Source organism: Hippopotamus amphibius, chromosome 9 (assembly GCF_030028045.1).
Source record: "Hippopotamus amphibius kiboko isolate mHipAmp2 chromosome 9, mHipAmp2.hap2, whole genome shotgun sequence".
NCBI lineage: Eukaryota > Metazoa > Chordata > Mammalia > Artiodactyla > Hippopotamidae > Hippopotamus > Hippopotamus amphibius.
The window spans coordinates 76,045,646-76,070,826 of NC_080194.1; the positions used below are offsets into that span (position 1 = coordinate 76,045,646).

At 53.1% G+C, this 25,181-nt stretch overlaps 1 protein-coding gene across 3 annotated transcripts in view; it reads left to right on the top strand.

The window, feature by feature from the left end:
• The first annotated feature begins 322 nt into the window (after positions 1 to 322).
• Positions 323 to 25,181, top strand: part of OPCML (opioid binding protein/cell adhesion molecule like) — a 1,059,893-nt gene continuing 1,035,034 nt past the window's right edge. For 2 of the 3 annotated variants that reach the window (XM_057695560.1, XM_057695563.1), the window contains exon 1: positions 382 to 572. In XM_057695560.1, coding sequence (XP_057551543.1) covers positions 512 to 572 — 61 coding nt within the window. In that variant the 5' untranslated portion in view covers positions 382 to 511. Of the gene's footprint in view, positions 573 to 25,181 lie in introns of all 3 variants that reach the window. The other variant, XM_057695557.1, reaches the window with a different exon arrangement.

Sequence of the window (25,181 nt, forward strand, 5' to 3'; positions counted from 1 at the left end):
AGTTGGCATGAGCTTTGGTCACATTGCCTTTCTTGTCGTGCCCTGAGCCCTGCTCGGGTGAGGCCCCCACCGCTCATCCCGGCCCCTCCCACTGCCCACGAAGGCGCTCCGGTGCCCACGGAAGGGAGCTCTGAGCGCTGGCTGGCCTCTCCCCCAGAGAGTGGCGCACACGCGTGCTCCGGGCGCGGGCGAGCGGGGGGCAGCCCGCAGCTCCCCGGAGCCCAGCCTCCCAGCTGGAAAGTGCCCGCGTGTCGCTCAGAAGCGTGGAGCCAATGCGAGCCTTGGAGGAGGGCTGCTCCGCGCCCCGCGCAGATTGGCGCTGATGGTGCTCCCCAGTTGTGTGTCTGTGCAAGAAAAAACCCGAGACGCTGCCTGCCTGCTCCCTCTCTCTTCTGCTCTCTCCCTCCCTTTGCAAACATTGGATTTAAACCTGCTCAGAATTCAGCACAGAGGAAGGCGGCAGCAGCAGCAGCGGCAGCCGGCCCAGCCGCGGGGACACCGCAGCCTCAAGATGCACCACCCCGCCTGCTGGATCGTCTTCTCCGTGACGACCGCCCTGCTCTTCATCCCAGGTACCTGGCAGGGGCTCTGGCTCCCAGGCGGTTCTGAGCGGTCGGAGCAGAAGGGGAAGGGGAGCCCAGGAGGACGAGAGAGTGTGAGCTGCGTGTGCGGGGAGAGGTGGGCTCGCCGGTGTGCAAGCACCCTCTCAGCTCGTCCCTCATGCGCACAGGGTGCTTGCAGCTCCAGTTTGGGGGGTCGCTCTCTTTCCTGGCAGTGGGTCTGGTGAGCTGGGTTCAAGATGTGCACCTGCTGTGAGGCACTGCTGCTGCTGTGCAAGGTGCCGGCTGGCTTTAACCAGTTGTGGTCCCAGGGGTAGGAGAAGAGGGGCTTAAACTCCCGGGATAAATCCTTCTCGCCGCTTCTGTTGGGACTGGCAGGATAGGGGGACATTCTAATCATTCCTCTCTGCATCTCCAGGCATCTCTATTTTGCTGTCTCTCCTTCTTTCTCTCCCTCTCCCTCTCTCTCTTCCCTCCCTCCTGCCCTTTCTCACCACCTTTTCTCCCTCCCCACTCTCTCCAGCCCCTTCCTCTCCCATCCCCCCTCCTTTGCTCCTGAATTTCTTGTCTTAACACAGTCCTACCACCTCCATCCTTTCTTTATCCTTCTACCAAATGGGCAGATTGTGCCTCTGAAATTCGGAATCCTGTCTCCCCCTCTTTCTCCCTGCATCTGAAATGTCAATGCCCCCTGATGGAATTTGGAATGTTCGTACTGGGGAAGGGTGGGAGTCTGGATTTACCTGGCTCTCCTCAGTACCCTCCCTACCTTACCGAATGATTTAAATGTAGTCCCACCTATCACAGCAGTTACTTGTTTGGGGAAAACAAATTCTGCAGGGACACAGGTAAGATGCTGCAATCCTGCCAGAATGAGCTTAGTGGAAGTGTTGCAAAACCCAGCACGTTGTAATAGATTTGATAATTGCACGCGTATCGTTCTCAAGCAGACAGCTGACTGCCTGCAGGCACCCTTCAAACAATGCTGAAGGGACTGGATTACGCTTCCAAGCGTTTAGCAGCATTCAAGGTCTGTGGGGTTTCCACCCTGAACCCCAGCCCAGTAAGAATTTTCTGTTTTTTTCCAATTTGAGATACATGCATTTGGTTAAACGTTAGCTTAAACCTAAAATCCTGTACATATATACACAGACATAAACACTAAGATTTTTAAGCCTTACATATCCTGATACGTATAAAACACACAATTTTACGTTTTTATATTCAGAATTACTTGGTTTTTGTTTTTAAGAATATAAAGCTCTGAATATTTCTAAGCTACCAAAGTGAAATCAGAAAAATGAAAAGTTTATTAGGAAGAAGGAAGAAGAGGATAGACTAAAAAAAAGAGGAAATCCATCGTATAATGTTTTTAATGCAGTTTTAAAATTGCACTTTTTCTAGCAGAGCTAGGCTCTGCATAACCATATTCCAGGCTGTTTGTTTTAAGCTGAGAAGTTCAGAATCGGGGTGGGGGGGGGCGGGGAGGTGCTGCTCTTCTTCCAGATTCAAGCCTGGGAGGGGCTTTCAGCAGGACCAGCTAAGAGGGGAAGGCCAGCAGGGCACTCAGTACCTGCTCCAGCCTAGTAGAGGGAGCCAGGTGGGTGCTCTGGGTCCAGGTGAGGAGACAAACTTTCCCGTGGGTGGGAGCCCCTCCCTGGGTGACAGCGTGGGGTCCCTAGCTCCCGTCCTCCCGCTGAGCTAGAGCATTACTGGCAGAAAGGCATCGCTGGGATCCCTGCCCCCAGGGATGCTGGCAGTGGGTTTGGGCTCCTCTCAGCGGGAATCAGAACATTGCACTTCCAAAGGGGGGCAGGGAGCGAGCCCCTGGAGCAGAGCTGGAGCTGCATTGCAGTGCACCCTCAAGGGAGCCTGAGTCAGGCGATGCCTCCCTCTAGAGGTCCCAGGGTACCCGCTACCAGAACGCAGCTCCTCTTCGTAGTTGGTGGGGAAGTGCCCCCACCTGAAGAGGGCTCTGCTCCAGGGCACGGCCTCCCCCAGGCCCCAGCCCCTCGGCCTCACCAGGATGAGCTCAGCAGAGGGGGAAGGCATTTCTGCTGGGAGGGCTGCTATTTTCTGCTAATTGTGCTGGAAGCTGGCCTGAGCCATCTCAGCTTGAGGAGGAAAGTTGGCTTTGGAGGTGCTCAGAGGAAAGGAAAACATCACTTCGGGAGGGTTCCTGCAGGAAGTGGGACCTGGCTGTGTCCAAAAGTTCTGACAAGCCAAATGGCTTACTTGTGACTTCTTCCTCGCCTCTTTTACTTCCTTTATTATGTGTTTAGACTTTTCGCCTTTGTTTCTAATGATGCTTTTCCTCCCATTGGGGTTAACACCAGCTCGTTAGCCATTTACTTCTCCTGTGTCTAAAGACAGAGGTTAATGCAATAATGCAACCCTGACCTGGTTGGGCCTCGATGCCATTTCACTCTGCAGTGTTCTCTTTCTTGGCAAAACACGTTTCCATCCCAGAATAATTTTAAGGCTAACGTTGTTGTTGCCTGGTGCCTTCCGGGGGAGACCGATGGCTGTAAATTGCTTTTCCAGGTGGACTCTCTGGGATGGGAAGGACAGTAACAAGTGAAGACCGTAAGGAGCCCACACCCGAGAGGCAAGAGGGCTCCGCTGACAATGCAATTGTCACTACAGGCTTGAGACGCTCCTGAGACCCTGAACGTGGAGAGTGGGGGGCTCCTGTGGCCCCGGGCGGGGGGAGAGATGGGCCTGTGCAGGGGGAGGAGCAGGATGGGAAGCAAGCCTGGGGAAGCAGGAGGTGAAGGGGGGCAGGTGAAGATTAACATGCAGAACCCCTACCCCCACCTCGGGCCTGGGTTTCTAAGCGCCCCCGGTCCCTCTCAGCCCACTTGTACTTGAGAGCATTCGAGTCCAAACCCACGTGTGCCCGCCTTTTCCCCTCTAGCCCGAGACATGGCAGGGCAGCCTGTGCGTGGGCGCGGGGGCGCTGTCTTTGTGGCCCAGGCTCAGTTTCTGAAGCAGAGCCCAGCATCGCGGCAGCTGGTGCAGGGGGTGGGGGGGGGTGGGCGCAGCTCGCCGATGGGGGGATTGGCTCTCTGATCTGGAGGGCTTCTGTTCCCAAGTTGAGGTCATTACCTCCCGTTTGTCCCCTTCTCCTCAGGTTGGTTTGGTCGGCTCAGGGGTGCGCTGGGCCGCAGTCTACTAATCTGTAGAATGGGTTCCAGCAGCACACGCTTCTTGTCTCCAACTACACGAAGTAGCCAAAATGCAGGTTAGATGATGCCAAGGTGAACGTGAAAAACCCAACCTGGTCTCCTAGGAACAGGGCAGCAAGAGGGGGCTGTCGCACAGGAGGGGAGCAGGCTGAAGGCAAGGCCGACCACACCCACGCTTGTGTGTCATTGTCACGGCGATGGGCGCCAGCCGTCCAGTCCCCCTCTCATTTATCCAGTAGGACTTTATACAGGTTCTGGTTAGACACAGTACAGTGAGTAAGTATCTCCTGCCTTAAGAACAGGGAACTATTCAGCGTGTTCCTGCCCTCAGACCCCGACGCTGTAAGCCTGTGGACTTTGCGCTTCCTGGGCCTTGGTTTCTCTGTGTGCAGAGCTAGAGCAGCAGACACACATGGCCCCTCTGGTCTCCGATGTTGCTCTGCAGTATTTTTGGGTGCTCTGCATGTGGGCTTGGTGTCAGCCTCAGACAGTTGGTGCTCCAGGGGCCCTGGCACCTGTGGCCTCTGGGCTGTGGCTGCCCTGTCCTGGGCCCGCTGGACGGGGTGCCTGGGCTGCTGCTTGGGCTGGGAGCGAGGAGGCGTGGATGGCCCAGGCTGGCTGTTCCTGTGGGTGATCTTGAGCGTCAGCCCACAGAGGGCCGGTGGCTGCCACACCAGGCTCTCAGCGGCGGTGGGTGTTCGTATCTCCGGGTGCTGGGTGGCGCCTCCCAGATGTGGGGGCCGGGCGGGCGCTTGGAAGAAGGAGACAGGCCTGCATCACCTTGGGGTGGCTCTGCTCCCCTCTGCCAGTCCTTCTGCCCCTGAAGGTGCGGAGCACCCTAAAGCTGCTGGGCTCTGGGCCCTGCGACGTCCACCCCTTGAGCCCTTTCATGCTCTTGATGGAACACTAAGACTTTGCTTCTCAACCCGGGAGGCCTTGGTTGCCTCCGCTTTCCCTGGAGGGGGCCGGCAGGAACATGGGGAGAGGGATAGGATATAGTTCCACTGGCTAAGTTTCTATACCACTCATCTACACGCGGAGATGGTGGTGTTTGTAGGGCCCAGGGCAGGACTGAAGGTAATTCTGAGAATGGGCAGGAATAAACCCTATGACCAGAGATAAACCTGAGGTCAAATGTGCTTGCTGTTCCCTTCCTGCAGGTGTAAAAAGACACATCCCCCCTTCACTGTCCCCCACTCGTGTTCTCTCTCTCTCTCCCACACACACACACACACACACACACACACACACACACACACACACCTCAGAGCTTAGCTCCCTCACAGCCACATCCACAGCCCCTTCAGGAAAGAAGCCTCTTCCTCTGGACTGGCATCTCCACCCTTGCAGAGCTCCCTGCGGTAGCCGCGGGCCCAGGTGCTCTTCCTGTTGGTGCCGTGGCAGCAGGCCTACACGCTGCCTGTACCATACTCTACCGGGGCCATGCCCATGGAGTGCTTCCCCAGCGATGCAGGGACCCCGTGCGTCCTCCCCCCTGCCCCTGGGCCCTGGGGCCTGGGCGAGGCCTGCCTTGAGCTCATTTCCCAGCACCTCCCTCCACCCAGACCCCTTGGTGCTGAGAAGCTGGGGACTCCCCTGCAGTCACTAGGCTAACTTAATTAATTGTTTGCCAAATGCTTCGAGATACCCCTGGGCAATGTGCTCGCACTCGCCTTTAATGAGCAGAGATGCTGTGCAGGGACACCCCCGGAAGGAAGGCCCAGGTGGGTTAGTGCGCTGAGGCACAGGCCATTGACTGGAGTGGCTGCTCGCCTGTTCCGGGGAATAAGTGACAGGCAGATGGCACGCTGACACCCAACACGGGACCCAGCATGTTACGCACCTCAAGGTACAGACTCTCTGAAACAGCCCAAGGGGTCATCATGAACGTTTATTTGTAGGGGATTTACAAACGCTGTTTTCCCACTCTTGGGAGTTTGCTTAATGGTTATACCAAGAATAATGCTGGTATCGTGCTTTGTGGTCTACCTGGGAGATTTATCTTTGGTCTCACCTGCTCCTCAAAGAGATCATGAGATAGGCAGGATAGGTACAGTCCAATCCTGAGCTTATCTTTCCTTTGCTTAAAACCGTGTGTGGATGGTTGCCTTGGGAATAGAGTCCAAAGCACTCAACCTGGTCCCCGGGCCGTGGCCTGGCCCCTGCTTCATGTCACCCGGGACGCAGTCCCTCAAACACACCATGCTCTCTCCTTCCTCAAGGGCTCCCCTGTGAGGTCACCTGAGCTTGGAAAATTCTGATCCTCCCTTCATGACGTTTCTGGATAAATGTCCTTTCCATCCTTCAGGGCTCAGCTTAAGTTTCTTCTTCCCAAGAGAGCATTCTCAATGCTCTAAAGTAGGTTAGGTTTCCTTCCTTACTGCCAAGTCCAGGATGCCAGGGTTCTCCTTCCTAACCCTGCGGGTCCATGTATGTACAGTGATTCTTTGTGTTATGTCTCACTTTCCTCCCTGGACAGTGGTCTCACGAGGTAGGGAACGTGTCTGGTTTGTTCTCCCACAGGACCTTGGTGCCCCATACAGTGACGGATATAGAACATGTACCCACAGAGCATTTGTGGAACGAAGGAGTGAGCAGATGAATGGATGGCCACGTGCACGGGTGACTAGTCAAGGTCACACAAGTACTAAGTGTCAGCTTCTCCGTTCTGTCGTCTGTTCCATATATTGAATCCTCAGGCGTCTGGGGCCCTGGGCTGGGCCTGCCCATCAGCTTCCCCATCTGCAGAGTGAAGACAGAGAGGCTTTGCTAATGGGAGGTGGAAACTTACGAAGGATGCTGTAGTGATTACTCATTCCAGTGTTCACGCTTGTCGATAAACAGCAGCCCCGAGCTTCCAACTGAACGTGCACTCGGCCGCTTAGAGCTGGAGATGGTGCTTTTGGATTTCACATCGCGTGTTGTCACAGGCATGCCTGACAGTGAGAGTCTCCCTGTAAACATAGATATGGGCCCTGACATGGGCCGTCAGCTTCATACGAACCAAAATCACTCAGCACGTTTATGTAAATCTGGGTACTGATGAAGTGGCCCCAATTATTAGGAATTTAGAGCCATGCCCACAGTGGCAGCAAGTACATGCTATAGCAATACAGGAGGTATTGTGACCACAAGAAGTAGGAAGTTGGGTTAGGGACAGGAGAACGCTGATAGCATAGGGTGAGTCATACGTGAGCAGGTGACACTTAAACAGGCCCGTGTTCATACGAACGAAGTCAGAAGGGCTCAGCAAATCCGAGGAAATGGAAACTGGGCTTCTCGTGTCTTGTACCAAGTCACTTCTTATCGCCGAGCCGGTTTCAGCCTCGCCTCTTCATGGCTGTGGGCTTCTGAACAGCAGGGAGCTCGCTCTACTCGTCTCTGACGATGATGCCACAGGTACCGGGCACATTCACTCTTCTGCCATGCTGTTTACCGAGTGATTACCATGACAGGCACTGCACTGGGCGCTGGGAACGCAGTGCCTGGTTCCTGCACACAAGAGGTTCACGGTCTCGGGACTTCCCTGGTGGTCTAGTGGTCAGGACTTCGCCTTCCCATGCATGGGGTGCGGGTTCGATCCCTGGTTGGAGAGCTAAGATCCCACATGCCTCGTGGCTAAAAAACCAAAACATAAAACAGAAGCAATACTGTAACAGATTCAGTAGACTTAAAAAAAAATGATCTATGTTAAAAAAAAATCTTAAAAAAATAAAAAGAATCATTCTTAAAAAAAAAAAAAGAGGTTCACAGCCGTGTTGGAGAGACTCACGTGCCTCAAATGTGTGCCCCCGTGGAGGAAAGTCACAGCTGATACAAATCTATGGGAGGAGGGGTCTGTGCTGCCCACAGGAAGGGCTTGACTTGCCAGGGAGGCAAGATCACATGCCCGGGAAAGTGACAGCTGTGCTGAGATCTGAAGGGTGAAGAGCGGAAAGTATCCAGCCCCCTGGGGGAAGGCGAGGGAAGAGGCAGAGTGAAGAGGACAGTCAGGGGCCCTGGAGCAGAAAGGACGAGGGGATGTTCTCCTGCTCGGCTGGCGCATAGAGGAAGGGCATGTGCTACACGATGAGGCCAGCAGCCCTGGAAGCCCATGTTCATCATTTTGGTCTTTATTGCTAAAACTGATGGAGCCCCACTGATGCCATTCACCTGGTGAGAGGGAGGATCATGCCCGACATCTCCAGTCTTGCTCTTTTGCAGTTCGTAGAGTGGATTAGAGGGGAGCAAACTTGGAAGGGGTGGCCGGTTGGGAGGCCCTTGCAGTAGCTCAGGAGGGAAATGGCTCATGGTGTCGGATTGGAGAGACACGGATGAGCCTCTACAGGAAAGTCAGAGGTGCCCCAAACGTGTCTGATGAATCTGAATCTAAAGGAAACCCACCGCATACACCAGCAGCACCTTTGGGAGCATGGAGAAGAGGATCTGTCCTCAGTGTTCCGCTTAGAAACCATCTCATTCAGTTCGGGTGTAATTTCACCCTGGAACCAGAAACAAGTTGTTTTGGAAATTCCATCACTTCTTAAAGTCCCCTAATCTCAGTCCTTTTACTGGTGTCCTCTCAGGGGCTAAAGTAGGAGCTTAAAATTGTATCATTCACTTCCCAATCCATCAAAGAGATTGCAGAGAGCTCTAGCTGTGTTATCTGCCAGATCTTGCCCAGGGTTATTTGCTCCTAAAAGAAACCAGGCATTTTAGAGAAGCTTTGATTGGACTCTAGATTGATTTATGGACACCAGGATGCAACGCATTCACAAATATTATTGTGATGTCACAAGAGCGTGCATGACCTCCCCAGGTGGTACCATCCACCACCTGGGTGAGTCATCCTAACCTATGTAGAAAAGCAGAGCCCTCAGAACTGAAAGGATGTTGGAGATCATCTATCCCTTCCTCTCATTCTACAGAGGAGGACACTGAGGCACAGGGAGTCCAGCATCTTAGCTCATGTCATGTAGTCAGAGACCCAGCCAACATGTTGGCGTGGAGTGTCAATAGCCTGTGTTCATAGCCCAGCTGGCATCATTTCAGCACATGAGGGGGTGTGCCGATCTTCGCCTCCCTGTTGGGTCCCCTGTTGGAAAATAAGACTTGTTACCTCAGCTGCTGTTCTATTTCCCTGAAGCTTTCTGTTCTTATTGCACAAGGAGCGTGTGGAACAGGGTGACTTCTCGGTATCTGGTACCCAAGGGTTAAGGTGACAGGTTAGAAACAAGAAAGAAGCCTGTTCTTCTCAGAGGCATTCTCATACTTTGTAAATGAACTGGGAACTTCTAGAAATCAACTGATCTTTGATATGCAGAAGGAGATGCTCAGGGTGGTACAATATCAAATTCTGGATATGTGGCAACCCATCCTGTTCGATCTACACACTGCGAAAGGCACCCGCCTTTATTATCACTAGACTATGAAACCCAAGAGGAAATCCACACTGAAAATGCCACGGTCTGTACATGAACGATTCATGGTGAAACGGTAACTGATGGTGTACACAGCACCTCCCTCTACCTTGTAACTGCTCTGTGTGATAGCAGGTGAAGGCTGTCCTCCCGCTTCCCTCTCCCTGCCCTGCCCTCGCCCGGGCCACGCGGGCCTGGGCACAACTGAGAGATCAGCTCAGGAGAGCTGTGGACAGTGCAGAACGGGCAGTGGGGGTTCAGATTCAGAGCAGACAGGAATGCAGTGGTGACCGTGCTAGGGCCAGGCTCCCATGGGCATTTCCCGTCTAGGAAGACAGGCTTCCCTAAGGAAGCCCTTGCTTCTCTGAACGAGCCAACCTGCTTCTTCCAAAGAGCCCTGTGCCAAGGGATCCCCAGCTCCTCGAAGGGAGAAGAATGTTGGAAGAGAGAGTGTGGGGGTGGGGATAGTCCGTCAGCCTTCAGCCTCCAAGGGAAGTCCCCTGGCTTCATCCCACGGAGACGACAGTGCCCAGTCTTACTTGGCACTGGGGTGGATGCCTCTTTGGGTGAAGCCCAGATGGGAAGGGATGGGAAAACCAGTCTCAGGATTCTGCATCTTCTCCTGATGGGCCCGCCCCTCCTTTTGTTTAGGGTGAAATTTGGGGGAGTAAAAGGGCACTTCCTTACAACTGCCCCCAAGGGTGCCCATGAAGATGGGACCACTCTTGTATTATGACCTGGACAACTGCTTTCTTCTTTCATTTATTTATTTTTACTGTTAGGTATAAAATAAGGTACAAGGATATATTGCACAACACGGGGAATAGAGCCAATATTTTATAACACCTATAAATGGAGTATAACCCTTACAAATTATGAATCACTATATTGCACACCTGTAATTTTATAATAGTATACATCAACTGTACTTCAATCAAAAACATTATTTTTATGGGGGACACTGAGCCCTTCTGCCATCCCCTGTGGGAGAGTATGGAAGCAGGACCCGGCCTCTGGCTTTGCCTCTGCACTTGTGAACTGGGTGGCCTTGGGCAAATGGTTGGACTCTTCAAGACTCTTAATCCTCTATCAAATACTAGGAAATAACTCATCTACCTGCTTCCCAGGGTGGCTGTAAAGGTTGTAAGGGATGCAGGGCAGACGTGCAGGGTTCTGCAGCTCCAGGTGGCAGGTCGGTGTCGCCACATCACTTGGGTTGGCATCTGTCTGGGTCATTCCCGCTTCTTCTCCCGTGTCAGCTCCTGACTCTCTCTTGCTCTGGCTGTAGCGGGCCAGGGAGCACACGCCAGAGGGCCCATGACAGTGGTTCTGGAGGAGGAGGCCCGTTTCTGGGGACTCCTGTGTTCCCGTCTCTAGGCTCAGAGCCATGTTTGCTTTGCCTCTCCTTTTTCCATGGAAAGTACCGGAGAGTGTTTGTGTTTCCCCAGCTGAGCTGCTTTGGCCCCACCAGGTCTCTCCTAGAAACCCAGATGGGATGAGAAGAGTGAAGTTCAGATGTAAAGTGCTCCCCAGCGCTTAGAACCAGGCTGTGTGATGTGTCTGTTTCCCGAGCTCACCGCTGCTGCTGAAAGTAGAATTTTGGGGAGCAGAGTGAGGCAGAGAGGGGTCCTTAGTGGGCTGGGGGGTCTGCTTGCTCTCCTGATACACGCTACAGGGGACTGACCAGTTCCCTCCCCCGAGGGCTCAGCAGTGAGGCCCTAGTGACCTGAGTCCCTCTGCTCAGGCCCCGGGAACCACAGACCCTGTGTCTGTACCGGGCCAAGTCTAGCATGAGATCCATGGACTCAGATGTGTGCTTGGCTGGTGAAAGGAGGTAAGGTCCAGGGTCACAGTCCTGTCTCCTGTCCTCCCTAACCTCACGTGCTCAGCTTCTCGGCAGCCTCAGAAAGACCCAGCGTGAGTGGAGATGCAGAGCGGGCCCAGGATCCAGGAGGGCCTCAGAGACCAAGCACTGTCTGCGGTGAAAGTCTTTCTGCTCATGTCACTGGCGGCCTTCTGAGTAGCTCAGCCTGCGGGCCCCCCTGGAGGCCGGATTCCTGCAGGGACGTGGAGTTTGCCTGTACCTTCACCACATCCTGAATCTTCCTCTTGTCTGGGGCCGGGGAGGGGGTGGAGGGGATGCTCTAGTTTAGAACTAGATTGGTTTTTCATCAGATTTAGTTTCCAAAATCAGATTTTATGCTGCAGTTGGAGAGCAGAAGTAATGGAAGAGCGTTCAGGAGGATAGGGGAGAAATCAAAGTACATTGTAGATTATCTTTCCCCGTAAAAGCATCCTGCATTCTCTGTCCCTCTTTATTTTCACTTCTTCATGACCATGTTTTGTGTTCCGCTGCTTTTTGATGGTGACATCTGGGAAGGCAGTGACTGTGGTAGGTTTTTCAGTAAAGAGAAAGTCTTCGGTTAGTTCAGTTTGTTCTTCTGTTATGGCTCCTGGGTATTGGCTCTAGGTCCTGGGTACTATCAGCAGATCTCCTTCTCTTGCATTTGGACTTGACTTTGCCCAAAGAACTGGATACATAAGAAATACCCTCATTATCCTCTCAGGATTTATGAAGCCCTTTCTTTTGTATCGCACTCGGTGTTTGGGGGAGGGGACAGTTAGTGTGAAGGCCAAGAGCAAAGGTTAGAGCTGGAGGGAAAGTCAGGAAGACAGTGGAGCTGGGATTGGCCGGAGGCCAAAGACAGGGAAGGATGAAGGCCAAGCACCGGGCCACCAGGGGGAGGGGGTGCTGGGAGGAGACGGGGCAGAGGATGTGGCTGCCATCCAGCAAGTGGGCAAGGGAGGTGGGGCCTGAGCCCCAGGGACGCCCCCGCCTCAGAGCAGAGCCCCTGCCCAGTGCTGAGGTGCTGTGTAGACGATTTCCATGCCTATCGCTCTCTGGGGTGGACTCTGTGGGCAGAGCTCTACCCAAGGTCCCAGAGGGTCAGCCAAGCAACTGAGAAATAGCAGAGGCCCCAGGAGTGTGCACAGGGCATCCTGGTACCTACAGCCACCACCTGCCTCCCACCTGCCCCACATCCATGGCTTCCACCCCTGCTCCTGGTGGCCTTTTGCCCAGAGCCCCACAGGCTTGGTTGCAGTTAAGTGGGTGACGTCTGTGCCCCACTCCCTGACCCCAACCGCCCTGATCAACCAGAGTTGTTCCACGCTCACCTGTTTTATACCATTGCTTTCTACTATTAAAAAAAATTAAGACCTACTGTAACCAGTGGTTTCCAAACTTCTTTGTTTTAGAGGCTGTACACACAATATATTTTTTATGCAGAAATGATCTATGTCACTACACATATGTGATGACAAAAAGGATAAGATAAAAATAAAGAAGTAAAAATAAATAAATAAAGATAGGAAATCTAATATTCTCTCCCTTCACTCAGTGTAACACTCAGAGCATCTCTGGGGACCAGCACTGCTCAGGGAGCAGGGCACCGACTCATGGGACTGGAGTCAAGACACAAACGTCACATCATCGTTGGCAAAAGGCTTCTAATGGTTCTGCTCTGGCTGCTTCTCTCTGGGACTTAGCCTGGGATGTACCCTTGGCCACAAATCACCCTGGGTGCTGGTATAACACAGTTGCTATGGCAGACCCCATCTTGGAGCAGCTGTCATGTCCTTCAACAATTCTGTCTTTGTGGTAAAAATGAGTAACATATCAGTGGATACAGACCAGTATTACAGATGTTCTCTTGTTTATCAAAAGAGACTATTGAAAGGAAGTAAATGCAAAACATTCTTTGGGAGAGAAAAAACTAAACAGGGGGCCCTTCCGTTCCAACTACACATGGTTCCTCATCCGTGTTCTCGCCCTCTTCTCCCTCTGTCCCAGCTCTTATCCAGGGACCACCTGCTGCAGAGACGTTCCCTGTGGGAAAGTCCAGCCGAAGTAGGGTTGGAATTTTAGGCATAGAATTATGAGGCCACGCTGATGGAGATGCACAGAAAGGAGTGAAGTAGGAAACTTGGCAGCAACAGATGCATTTTCCTGTACATTGTCCCAGTGTTGGTGACAGCCCCCAGGATGGGGCTCTTGGGTCTCAAGCACCCCCACTCTGCTCTCTGAAGCCTACGGCCCTGTTGGCTTTACAACCACGCTTCTCACAGCTTCTCTCGGCTGAAGACTGAGCCAAGCAGAGGTGCCAGGTCATGTCTGTTCGTGGGAGACACGGCCTCCTTGATGGGCGACTTTGGCCTGAGGCTCCCCAGGGGCCTGGCCACACTCTCCTCGGGAGGACACTGCGTCCCCGCATCCATCCTGCCTTCTTGTGGCTTTGCTCTCACACTCTCAGGGTCAGAGGGACTGGGTCTCCAGCTCTGTCCCCATCTTCTCTCCCAGGTTTTCCCCTGGTCCATGTCTTGACACTTTGTTCTGCCTGACGTCTGGTTCTGGGAGGATCCAGGCTGGATTCTGGGAGGATTCAGGCTGCGCCAATCGTGCTGGGCTGAGAGCAGGCCTGAAAGCTGGCGCTTTGGTCCTACCTGTGTTCCAGCCCTTCCCAATTCGATGTCACACCACCCACCCCACTCAGCAAAGCTGAGCTAGGACTCACGGGCAGCCCTGGGAGAGCTGCATAGTTGTCAGTTCCAGGAGGAGCTTGCTTTTCTGGATTCTCCTAGCCCTAGCCCTTGGAAACTCTCCTCTGACCCTGAGTAAATGAGACATTTTTATAACAAGTCCCCCAGATTCTTGCCTGGGTTTCTGGCTTCTCTGGACTGATGATAAAGGTGCTTCCTTCCTCTCTCGACATGACCCGAGTCTGTTTGTAGATGCAGTGCCCACCTTGCGTTCTTTCTCGTCTTCCTGGTTGGTTATCTGTAGCACACCCACTGTGTAGCTCACGAAGCTGGTTCTACCCTCCAGTGATGCTTCCATTGTTAATCCTTACGGTCGCAAGTTAGTTTCTGGAACGCGGTTGCCCTGATGCCCCTCTGGCACCGGCACTCCTGACACTTGGTGGGACACTTGTCGGTTGTGGGGTCTGTCTGGTGCATTGCAGGATGTTGAGCAGTGTCCCTGGCCTCTACCCATCAGGTGCCAGCAACACCTCTCCGGTTGTGACAACCCAAATTGTCTCCAGACGTAGACAAATGTCCCCTGGGGCACAAAATTGCTCCTGGTTGAGAATCATGGTTCTGTGGTTGTAAATGGTCAGTACAGTATCCTAGCAACCACCTAACTTATGTCAGTTGTCTTTCTCACAGCTAATGAAGGACAACCTTCTCTTTTTATTCCACAAGCCTGCACTTCTAATATGTTCTGGTTTCAAGTCTGTGAGAAGCTTCTAGTTCTCTGTTTATTTGTCCCACTGAAAATTCACTTTATCCTAAGCCTGTAAAAATTCCTCATCTGGGCTGGATGCTCTCTGATGAATGCTTTGTAGGAATGGCCAACAAGAGGGACACATTTGATAAGAATACCATCAGGTGTGATGGTGGGGCTGTTCCCTGGAAGGCTATGTCTGGAATAAAACAGATGTGAAAATCTTAAGCCATAACCCCATTATTAGTTTAGTTGGACTGACTCTCTCACTGAGCATTCCATTTTTATTAGCCAAACTGTTCCAGCAACTTTTCTTTAGGGCAGACTTAGATTTTACTCTGTTAGCTTGAGGGTAGTCAGGAATGAGAGTGACAGCCCAGATAAGATTCCTATACACAAACACTTAAACCTAAACTAAAATGCAGTATCTGAAATAGTGGGTTGTAAATAGTAGTGTTGACCTACCCACAATGATGGCAGTAGAATTTTGAGATCAATTAAAAGTACCAAGGCAATTTGAAATGAAAGGAATTTCCTACAATCAAGAAGTGAGAATGCCCCTAAATATTAAAAAGGACTCTTGACTAAAGTGTTTGGGCTGCGTCTTGATGAAAAGGAGGGATCTCTGGCCAGACACACAAGAGTGTCCTGGGTCCACCCACAGTCATTTGGTAACAGGGATGGCCAGGACTCCAGGTGCAGAGGGAGGGAGCATATGCAGGTGAGCTGGAGCGGAGGAGGCAAAAACCAGGCAGATGTGTTGGAGGAATCCCTCCCTCTTCAGCCCCTTTGGAAGTGACCTGCAGGTCAAAGCATGAGGCCCATATTGGAGAGGTCAGAGTCTCAGGGCTCCAAACCTAAGGAGCAGTCAGATGCCTGCTTTGTAAATCACTGCAGTGGAAAGGCAGACCAGACTTTGTCCAGCCCCCTCCCCTGCACTGGCTTCTCTTTTCCACACAAGCCTCTATGACCTGCAGACATCGATGGCGCTGGAGCTCTAAGTCCTTATGACTTATATCCATTACCACGATCTGGGAGGGGTGCCTTTCTCATAGCTTTGACCAGTCCCGAGGCTCCTCTGCACCTTGCCGCCCTGGAGGGCCTTGGTGTGTAAGGACTGACCCTTTGGGGTTCTGAATCGTATTTCTTTTCTATTCTCAGCTGATCCTGTGGCCTGATTTCTCTGCTGCTGGGTTGTTGACAACAATAATTTTAGAAGCTAAACTGTTAATTTCGGCGATCTAGCTCACTGATTAGGATCTTTTCAGGAACCCCATCATAAATGCCAGATTTGGTTTAGGTGAAAGCTGCTTCGTGGTGCAACTCCATCTGACAATTAATTTGACAAGGTCAGGCGGGCAGTGGGCGTCTGGTGAGCACTCAGCCTCTACCAGGTGCTGGAGGCCCAGGGTATGGGGTCACTCGGGGAGGGGCAGCCTGGAAAGCTCGTGGGCACGTCACAGTGTGCTCTCCTGCAACCTTTTGCATAAACTGCCTCCTGAAAGCACAAAGTGGGAAGAACCTGCTCTCGAAGCTTCACCGGGAGGCTTCCCGGAGTAGGGGACACTGGAGCCGAGTTTGTAAAGGGCTGGACAATCACCTTGAGGAGAAGCCGGCCAAGACCTGCATTAGCCACGTGCAGGATGCCTGGGCTTGGCTGGAAGGTCAGAGGCAGGGGAGGCAGTGAGAGAGGTGGGGGGTGGTCCAAGGGGTCCTCTATAATGCATCGTGGAGATGGTGGGCTTTATAAGCCAACAAGTCCTGGTCCCACCACCTGGTGGATTTGTTTTGTATAATTTAAACGTCAGAAACATGAAGGATGTGGCTGGTGAAACCTGAACTTTGAATAACCCCATGAGTGTCTAAACATCCACTTGTGAATGGAGTCGAAGGTATGAGGAACCTTGTTGTTTTATGTTTTGGGGCTTCGCACATTATCAGAGGTGGTTGCGTTTCCTCTCAGACTCTTCTGTCTTATTTCCTTCAAGATAGACTTGCGACCTCCAGGAGTGTGAATTCTAGAAAGCAGGACAAATGATATTAAATTCCTCTTTATGCCTCTTAGGCTTTGTTTTAGTTGAGGGTGTGCTCAAATTTCACGATTAAGGTATGTGTCATTGCTTATCGAGTTCTTCGAAACAGAGGCTATTGCTCCTTAACTAAGTGCATTCCACAAATGTGCAGTGAGGATGTGGCACAGGGCCAGCGTGGTTCTAAGACGCTGAGGTCCATCAGCCAATAAAGCCAACTGAGAGTCCTGCCCTCAGGACCCCCGTGTACTCACGGGGGAATCACGTAGTGAGCCATAAACATAGTACATGGGTACGTTTCATAGGATGTTAGGAGACTGGAAGTAATGTGGAGAAAAGGGGAAAGTTCAGCAGAGTGTGGAGACTGGGGACCTGGGGGGAGGGAGCTGCGGTTTTCAGCAGGGCAGGCAGGGTGGCCTCTCTGAGGAAGGCATAACTGAACAGAGCCTGGGAGGAGGTGAGCGAGTTTGCCCTGAGGGTCTCCGAGGGACAGTGCTTTCTGGGCAGGGGACCATCTAGTACAGGGAGCCTCGGGTGTGAGTGGGATTGACCTGGCTTGCTCAAGGACCAGCAGAGGGGCACGTGTGCCTCAGGCAGAGTAAGCGCACGGGAAGGGGTAGAGGAAACGGCCAGAGAGGTAGGGGGGACCCCACTGACTGCGGCTTGTCATCCTCTGTAAGGAGACTGGCTTTACTCTGAGTTGGATGAGGAGCTTTTTTAGAGTTTTCAGCAGAGGAGTGACACGACCTCACTGCTGAATGTGGAAGCAAGGAGACCAGTTAGGGAGCTACTGCCGTGGTCCAAGCAAAAGGTGGCAGGGGGTGGTCCGACCGTGGTGACAGCAAAGGAGGTGGTGGAAGTGGATGACAGGCATCCTGTGAAGGCCGAGCTACCAGCCGATGGGATGTGAGGAGAGGACAGGTTCACGGAGTTCTCCTGATTCTGTGACCCAAGAGATTGGAAGGATGGAGTTGACGTCAGCTGTGGTGGGAATCTCTGGGTTTGGGGGGAGAATCAGTTTATTTTGGATATGTTGGACTTGGTAGGTCTACTGGGCATGTGGGGCGGTCAGTTGGATGTAACGAGTTGGGAGTGTGCACGTGTGTGTGTCCAGGCATCCTCACCTGGAGTTGTTGGCACACGGGTGATATTTCCAGCCTCGAGGCCGACTGAGATCACAAGGGCAGGGAACACAGAAGGGAAAGGGAAGAGGCCCAGACCCTGAGCTCCAGGGGACTTGAACTTTGAAAGAGGTCAAGGAGATGACTGTGTGCCTGAACATCCGTGGTAACGTGTCGATAGGCTGGTAAAGGGTCAAGGCAACAACCAACAGGTAAGTGACCTGCAGGCCTGTGGGGCACAGAGCTCTTGGTCACGTGTCATCTGTCACTGCAGGATTCGACTCAAGGAACATGGATGGTGTTGTTATTAGGAACGTACAGGCCCCATTTGTAATGTTCTCTTAAGTACTTAATAACAGGGCGAGAGGAGAAGCCTCAGGCTGGGGAGGCCATGTCCATGTCCACGAATGGGGTCAGTGTCATAAGGCACTGTGAAGTCACTGGCGCCCAGGGAGAAGGCTAGTGTGGGTTCACACAGCATCCCGTGGGACAGTCCGCCATGGGAATGAGGCCCGGTTATTCCCGGTTCAGTGCACTTTTCACGCTCTTCCCTCTCGGGGAGCGTTTACTATGGATCATACCAGAGAAATAATACTGTGAAGATCTGATAGCCTTTCTTCTCAGCCTGGTACGGCAAGACTCGGAAGGGGTCGTCCAGGAGTTGGTGCTTGGCTACTCAGACCCGCAACTTGTGGGTCCCGACCTGTGTCGTGACCAGCCTGGAACATCCGACGGCTGCACGAGGCCCCCCTGCATTTCTAGAGGCGCAGAGCTACAGGTGAACCTTCAGCAGAATGAATTCCCCCCCTGACCTCAGTGCTTCTCCTGAAGTCGGAGGTTTGACTCCTGTGTTGGATTTAAGGGGCAAATGTGGGCGTGAGTGGATCCCAGCCGCCTTCAAGAGGGGGCACCCAAGAAGTGGTGTCTCACACAAAAGAGGCGATCAGTAGCTATTTCTTGAATAACTGTCTCAGTGGGTGACTCCACCGAGTAGATACATCCCATGCAAGCAGGTCAGCTGGCGAGGAGCGAGCCCCCGCGTGGTTAAGTGCCCGCACACCCTTGGGCACCGTCTTAACCTCTCTGGGCCTTGGATTGGAGCCACTGGTGTAGATCAGTGGGAGAAGGTTAACTGAGCAAAGTCAGAGAAAACATTAGAAGACTTCAAGGCAACCTCGGGGAAAATGCTGAGCGGTGTGGTCACCCCACTGTGGAGGGGGCTGAAGGTGAGGCAGGAGGGGGTCTTGGGAAGCACAGCCCCCTTCTGTCTGTCTGGTACTCCCAAGTGGGGGTGGGGGTGATGCCAAGCCAGAGGGGATGCCCAGCTGGCCTCTGGCCCACGCTGGTGCCTTAGGCTCTTTCCTGCTGTGTTGGGTGTGTGTCCAGTGGCATCTGGCTGCTGACGCAGGCAGCCGGCACCTGGGGTGTGGAGCCTGGGGGAGGTGAACTTGACGGCGTTCTCTGTCACCTCCCTTCCTCCCCCTCCTCCGTGTGACCAGGGGGCTGGGGCTGATTCCTCTCTGGGCCAGAGCGCGCGGTACTTACAGCAGCCCCTGGGCCCCAGCTGATGGCTGTGGGTTGAATTTGCAGGTGGAGTGGGCTCAGCCAGGGTCAGGGTTGTGGACCTGCAGTCTCGCTCCCAGACGTGGGGCCCTTTCTAAGCCTGCCTCACCCACTCCACGTGGGGACCTGGGGGCAGAAATCACCCTGCCTCGCTATGCTGAGTGGACACAGAGGCTCGAGGGAAGGTGGTAACAGTGTTTAATGGCTCTCATGATCTTTGCTACTCAAAGTGGGCTTCCTGGGCCAGCAGTGTGGAAATGAAGACTCTTCCACCCCTGCCCCAGGTCTAGCCTACCGCTCTGATCTCAACCCAAGGCCCAGCCCAGAAGCAGTCTCTTCCAAGCAGCCTTTTTTGGCCCCTTCACCCAATAAGCACCTCTCTTCCTCTGCCCTTCCAGAAGGATGGTTCTCAACCTTGTCTGCACCCTGGGGACCACTTTGGGGGAGCTCAAAACACCCAGACGCCTACCTGGGTCCTACTCCCTGAGATTCTGGTGTAATTGGTCTGGGTACAATGTCAGGTGTTAGGATTTTTGAAAATCTCCCGTGGTGATCTTAATATTGGCTCATTTGGGATTTTAATGGTTTACCCTCTGGACAATCACTTCTAAAAATGTCTTTACCCTGTGCCTATAATCAAAGAGTAAACTACTTGGGCACAGGAATTCTCCTCCTGTTCCCCGAGTGAGCACACATGGTGTCAGAGGGGCGGTGAGAGTCAGGACCCTTGAACGCTCATCTTTCATGGCAGCCCCTGGCTGCGTGACCTTGGGTGGGTCACTGGACTTTTCTCAGCCTCAGCTTTCTTCTCTACAAAAGCAAGTTGCACTGGAGCATCCCCGAAGGCGCCTGCCAGCGCTGACATTTTGTGATTCTAATAAGCAGTCAGAAAAAGGGATTGATTGCAGACGGCCCACGGCCTCAAAGCCTGGTGTTTGACCCATTTTAGTGTGTTTTTGTCATCTTGCATCATGGGAGTAAGATGCTGGCGTTTTTCACCTCTGAAGATGTGACTTCTCAGCTGGATGTTAGGCCCTTTCGTGAAGTCATTTTCACCAAGCTTCTCCTAGTCTGTGGTGCTGCTCAGTCCAAATTATAGCAGGGAGTCCATCAGGCCCTCAGAATGGGCTGGCTTGGCCCTAGAAAAAGGTCTTCTCTGTCCTGATTTCCACCCTATGGGGCAACTGAGAAAATGGGCACACTTATCAGATTGACACCCACAGGTTAAAAGAGGGATGTGGGAGAAAGATCATAGTGCAGGGACCAAAAAGAAAAAAAAATCGGAGAAGTCAGACGCCTGCTGGGTTTGGAAGGAAGAGAGTGCGCAAGCGGGCATGACGGGAACTGAAGACTCAGGTGGAGAGTGTGACGGCCCGAGGACGGTGGCCTCCCCAGCCCCGCACAGAGGCGACGATGGAGACACGCACAGAACACGGTCTCCAGCTGCCCCGGCACGGGGCACTCACACACGCTTATTGAACAGTAACTGTCCTGCTTGGGGCTTCAGGGTAGAGGTTTTCTGTTTCTGTCCTTCAGGCAATGCCCTTGGTTGCCTCTTGCAGCAACGCTATCTCTGACTTGACTAGGGACGGCTGGCCCCACCTCCTGGCATCTTCTGGGGGCCAATGTTTCCTGATTCCCCACGCAGTGCTCCCAGGAACTCACCTGAAACAGAACAAAACCAAATATACTACTAACCCAGCCACGCACTTCCTGAGGGGTCAGGGTGACAGAGCAGGTGGAGGGACAGGACGGCAAGGACAGAGAGACCATCTTCTGCCGAGGATGGTGCTGGATGCTTTGGGCTCAGCGCACTCCTGCGGTGAAGCCCCCTGAGGCTCTGGCTCATTACTGCTCAGCATTTGGGTGCTCTTCTTAGGGGCCTAGCTATTTGCGGGCATTTGGGAACTAACCATCTCGTGGCTCTCCTGGGATTCTTTGTGCTGCTCCTTAAGACTTAGACACAGTAATTCAAGAGTTTGGACTGAACTAAGAGTTCAGACATGTGGCTTTTAGTCCCTTTCTCTGGACTGTGGGAAATTGGGTGAGAAATCTGTGCTGGGGCCTCAGCTTTTTCAGATACGAGGAAGGAACTATATCTGCCTTTGTCACAATACGGGACTTTTGTGGGGTCCGGGGTGCCGTTGGTAGAGATGACTTAGAAAACGGACAGTCGTGCTAGCAGAAGGTGTTAGCGCTCTCTCACTGTGCTTCCAGTTGGGTTGGTTCTTACTCATTAGAGGCTTATTGTGTTTGGTGAAGACAAGGGCCCTTGATCTCAAGGGGAAGAAGTTGGCACCAACTTCCAGTCAGTAGGAAGTGGTCCCCAAGCCAGTAGTGGGCTCTGTAGGAGAGAGGCCAGGACTGGTTATTGATGTCTGATGTCCGTGGAGAAGGAGGCGGAGGCAGGAATCCAGAATCCTCAGTCTCAGCTCCTGCAGGGATGGGCTTCCTGTGGCCCTTGCGGGTGGGCTGGGGGCAGGGATGGCGGTAGTTAGAATTAACGTCCTTTCTTGAAGGAGCCTAGGGAGGATTTCTTCTCTTCCTTTTGGGGGCACAGTTCACACCATTGCTTGCTCTGCTCAGTGTCCATAGACTAGGCATTAAGGGCAAATGTCCAGAGGTGGGAATGAGAAAAGCAGGAGCTGGATAACACGTGCCCAGGGCCAGATTTCTGGGGTCAAGTCTGAGGGGCCAAGGAAAGTGGGTGTGGGTGAGAGAGACAAGGAAAAGGGAGGGGCCAAAGGGCAGGTTGGGTGAAGCAGCAGAGAGTAAAGAGACTGGAACGTGGGGAGGGTGAACCCACGTGGATGCTAGGTCAAGGTCAGCATGGAGCTGACATCAGACAGAGCTGTAATCAGAGCCCTGTCTCAGTATCCCATATGGGGGCCCTCCTGGTGTAGCTGAGCAGGACCCTATGTGGCCTTCCTGGGACCGACCCCTCTGCGGTACCCTCTGCTGGGCTCCTCTCTGGAGTACCCAGAAGATGGTAACTACTTGAGGACCATGCGCACAGAGCCCCAGGCCTCCTGAGGCCTGAGGACTGATAATGTTAACCCCTGAGACCTCACCATCAGCCAACCGGAGCATCGTGTACAAGCTACTCACATGCCCTGCGACCACCACCCACCCCTCACCTGGCCTCTAAAAATGCCTTCCTGAAGCCCTCCAGGGACCTCGGGTCTTTTGAGCACTAGCTGCCCTGGACTCCTTGCTTGGTGCCTGCAGTAAACACTGCACTTTCCTTCACCACGACCCTGTGTCAGTCGGTTGGCTGTACTGCACGCGGGCAAGTGGACCCAGGTTTGGTTCTGTAACACTTGTAGGAGCTCTGCCTGTGGCCACCCTTCTTGAGAAAAGCAGGGGCTGTGAGGACACCCCTGTCCCCAGTCAGGGCAGTTATCTCTCTGCCCCCTTCTCTCAGCGGACCGTCTCCCGGACAGTCTCCAACTCGAAAGACCATTTCTTCATTCCTTCTGCTTAGACGCGAAGCTCTTCACAGACACGTGTGGAAGATGAGGTCACTTTCTTATTTTCCCAGAGAAGGATTTTGGGGGTCAGTGAGGCCATGCCCCCTTTCTAAGACCACTCGACGCGGGCAGTGGCCAAGTGGCAGCAGCCGTGGCACCCAAGCAGTGCCACCCCACAGCCCGCTGCCCACCCAGCTGCCCGCACCAGCTCCATCCATCTCTCCTGCCTCCTTGGGGGCGACGCAACCTTTCTTAGTCTGTCTCATGTAAGGTCCCTGTTGGCCATTTCCGCTTCTGTATTTTAATGGTTTGGACTAATTTCCACTTTATTTTTGTATTTATTTTAACACAATCACTTATAATGAGGCTAATGACATTTTGTCTCCATGGTGGCGCATTTTAATTTGGTCTCGGAAATGTCAGAGCGATCAGGCAATTTGGTATCTCGGAAACACAAAACGCAGAGGTGACAATAGACCCCTCCATCACTGCATCTCCTTGTTATCTGCCAGCTCCCGGGCCGCCCTGTCCCACTTGGCCGCATCGCTGTGCTAGCGTGGATGGAGACAGTGGTAAAACACCGCCAAGACAAAAGGCGACGCTCCCGCAGACAGGCCCTTTCCAGCAAGTGCGGTGAACACAGTTAATCAGATCTCAGCACTCAGAGAAGTCTGCCACGATGGAAGCGGGTGGTATTTACCTGGTGGCATTTCTGTGTCAGCGCCTGGCCTTCCCCCATCCCTTGGTTTCCCTCTGAGCTGCTTGCACTCACCTTTCCCGTTCTTTCCTTTAAGACAGTTTCCTGTGAAGTAAATGGTCTAGGCTTTGTGGGCCCTGTGAGATCTCTACCTCGTACTCTTCTTCCTCTTTTTACAACCTTTGAAAAATATAAGAAACATTCTCAGCTTGCAAACCATATGGATGGTCAGGCAATCTTGCGCTGGAGGGTTTTTAGGGAGAGTGTTCAGGGGTATTTGGTTGGAGAGTTGACTCCCGTTTCTTTCAGTGACGAGGCCATTGGAGTCTGTGTCCCATGTAACAGGGTCCAGAGTGGCTGGCTGGGCTGAGGCTGGGGTGGGTGGATTCTCCGATGGCCGTGTCGGCAAGCGTCTGCAGCGGTTGCTGACCGTGCCTTTGACTGCACGATTCCAGCTTGGTGGGTGTCCCTCAGGAGGCCTGCCTTGTCCCAAGTTTGTCTGAACTTGGAGCTCTCACCCTAGACTTGCCGTCCTGCTCCTCCATCCTTCCCGCTCAGTGCTCACCGCCAGCCTCCTCTGCACTCTGCTCCGCCCTTGGCAGGAGAGAGACGTTTCTGCAGACGGGCCGGTGCTGCTGTCTCAGCTCTGAGAGCACCAACGCTTGCTCCGTGGACACTGATCTTTGAGATGGAACTGGAACAGTGCAGGGGAGAGTCTGTGTGGTGAAACCTTCAGGGCAGGGCAGGGAAACTCAGGCCTAACCCAGACCCAGCCTGTGTCCCAGGAGTTGCCTCTCACTGGCTTCTATTTAGAAGTCACTTTGTCAAATTCTTTGCCAGCTTTCCCATGTAGTAAAGATGCTTTATCTCCATAAAGCAGCAATAAGTGGACAGTATAATATATTTCACTTTTAATAAGGTGTTGCCAGTTGCACACACTCTGTAGAGCAATTAGTGTCAGAAGCACTAAGCAATGGCAGGAACTGCATGCGTGTTTACAGATGGGAAGGATTTACAGCTGCGTTTGGAGGCACGGAAGGCGGGGGAGGAGGTGCTGACCAGCTGGGGTTAGTTAAGTCTGCTGGCCCTGAGTGTCTCTGAAACTCCTCAAAGGCAGGCCCTTGATGGTGCCATGAGGTTCCTACCTGGGGCTGGGAGATCCTGCTGGTCCTCACAGGCGCCTGGCCCAGGGAAGAACATGGGTTTAGGGGCCCCATAGACCTGATTTTCAAGGTCAACTCTGCCACTTAAGGTGGACTCCTAGGCAAGCATATTTCTATGAAGTTAATTTTCTTCATCTTCAGAAATGAGATGAAGAAATTATCAGAGAGTTTAGAACACGGAGCCTCTTTGCAGTTTTGCCCTGAGAGCAACTGCATCCTTTCATTGTGTGTCATTCCTGCCCCATCCGTGCTACTAAAGACACGGACATTTTCAGAAACCAAATCTAGGCTGGATGACCCAACTTGGCCCACTTTGCTCAGAAGGGTCCTGCTTTTAGAATCGGGAGCCCTGCATCCTGGGGGATGTCCGTCCCAGGCACCCTGGGATGGCCAGTCACCCTAAGTCTAGTCTAGAAGTACTTTTCCCCTCACAGGGGATGGGCCCACGTGTCACTACAGCCTTCAAATCAGGAATCTCGGCCGTGCGTTTCCCTGGACACAAAACACAGAAGCAAACGCCCCTGAAGGAGAATGGCTGAGGGAACCTTGTCCCGCAGTGAAGTGTCAGAGGATCTGGACAGAAAGTCAGAGGATCTGGCTAAAGGTTCTCAGGGTAATTTCTCCCCTGAATATGATGATGCTGTGATTGGCCCTCGGGAGGGAGAGGAGGTGTCTGTGTTTCTTCTCTTCTGTTGCTTCTGTGTGT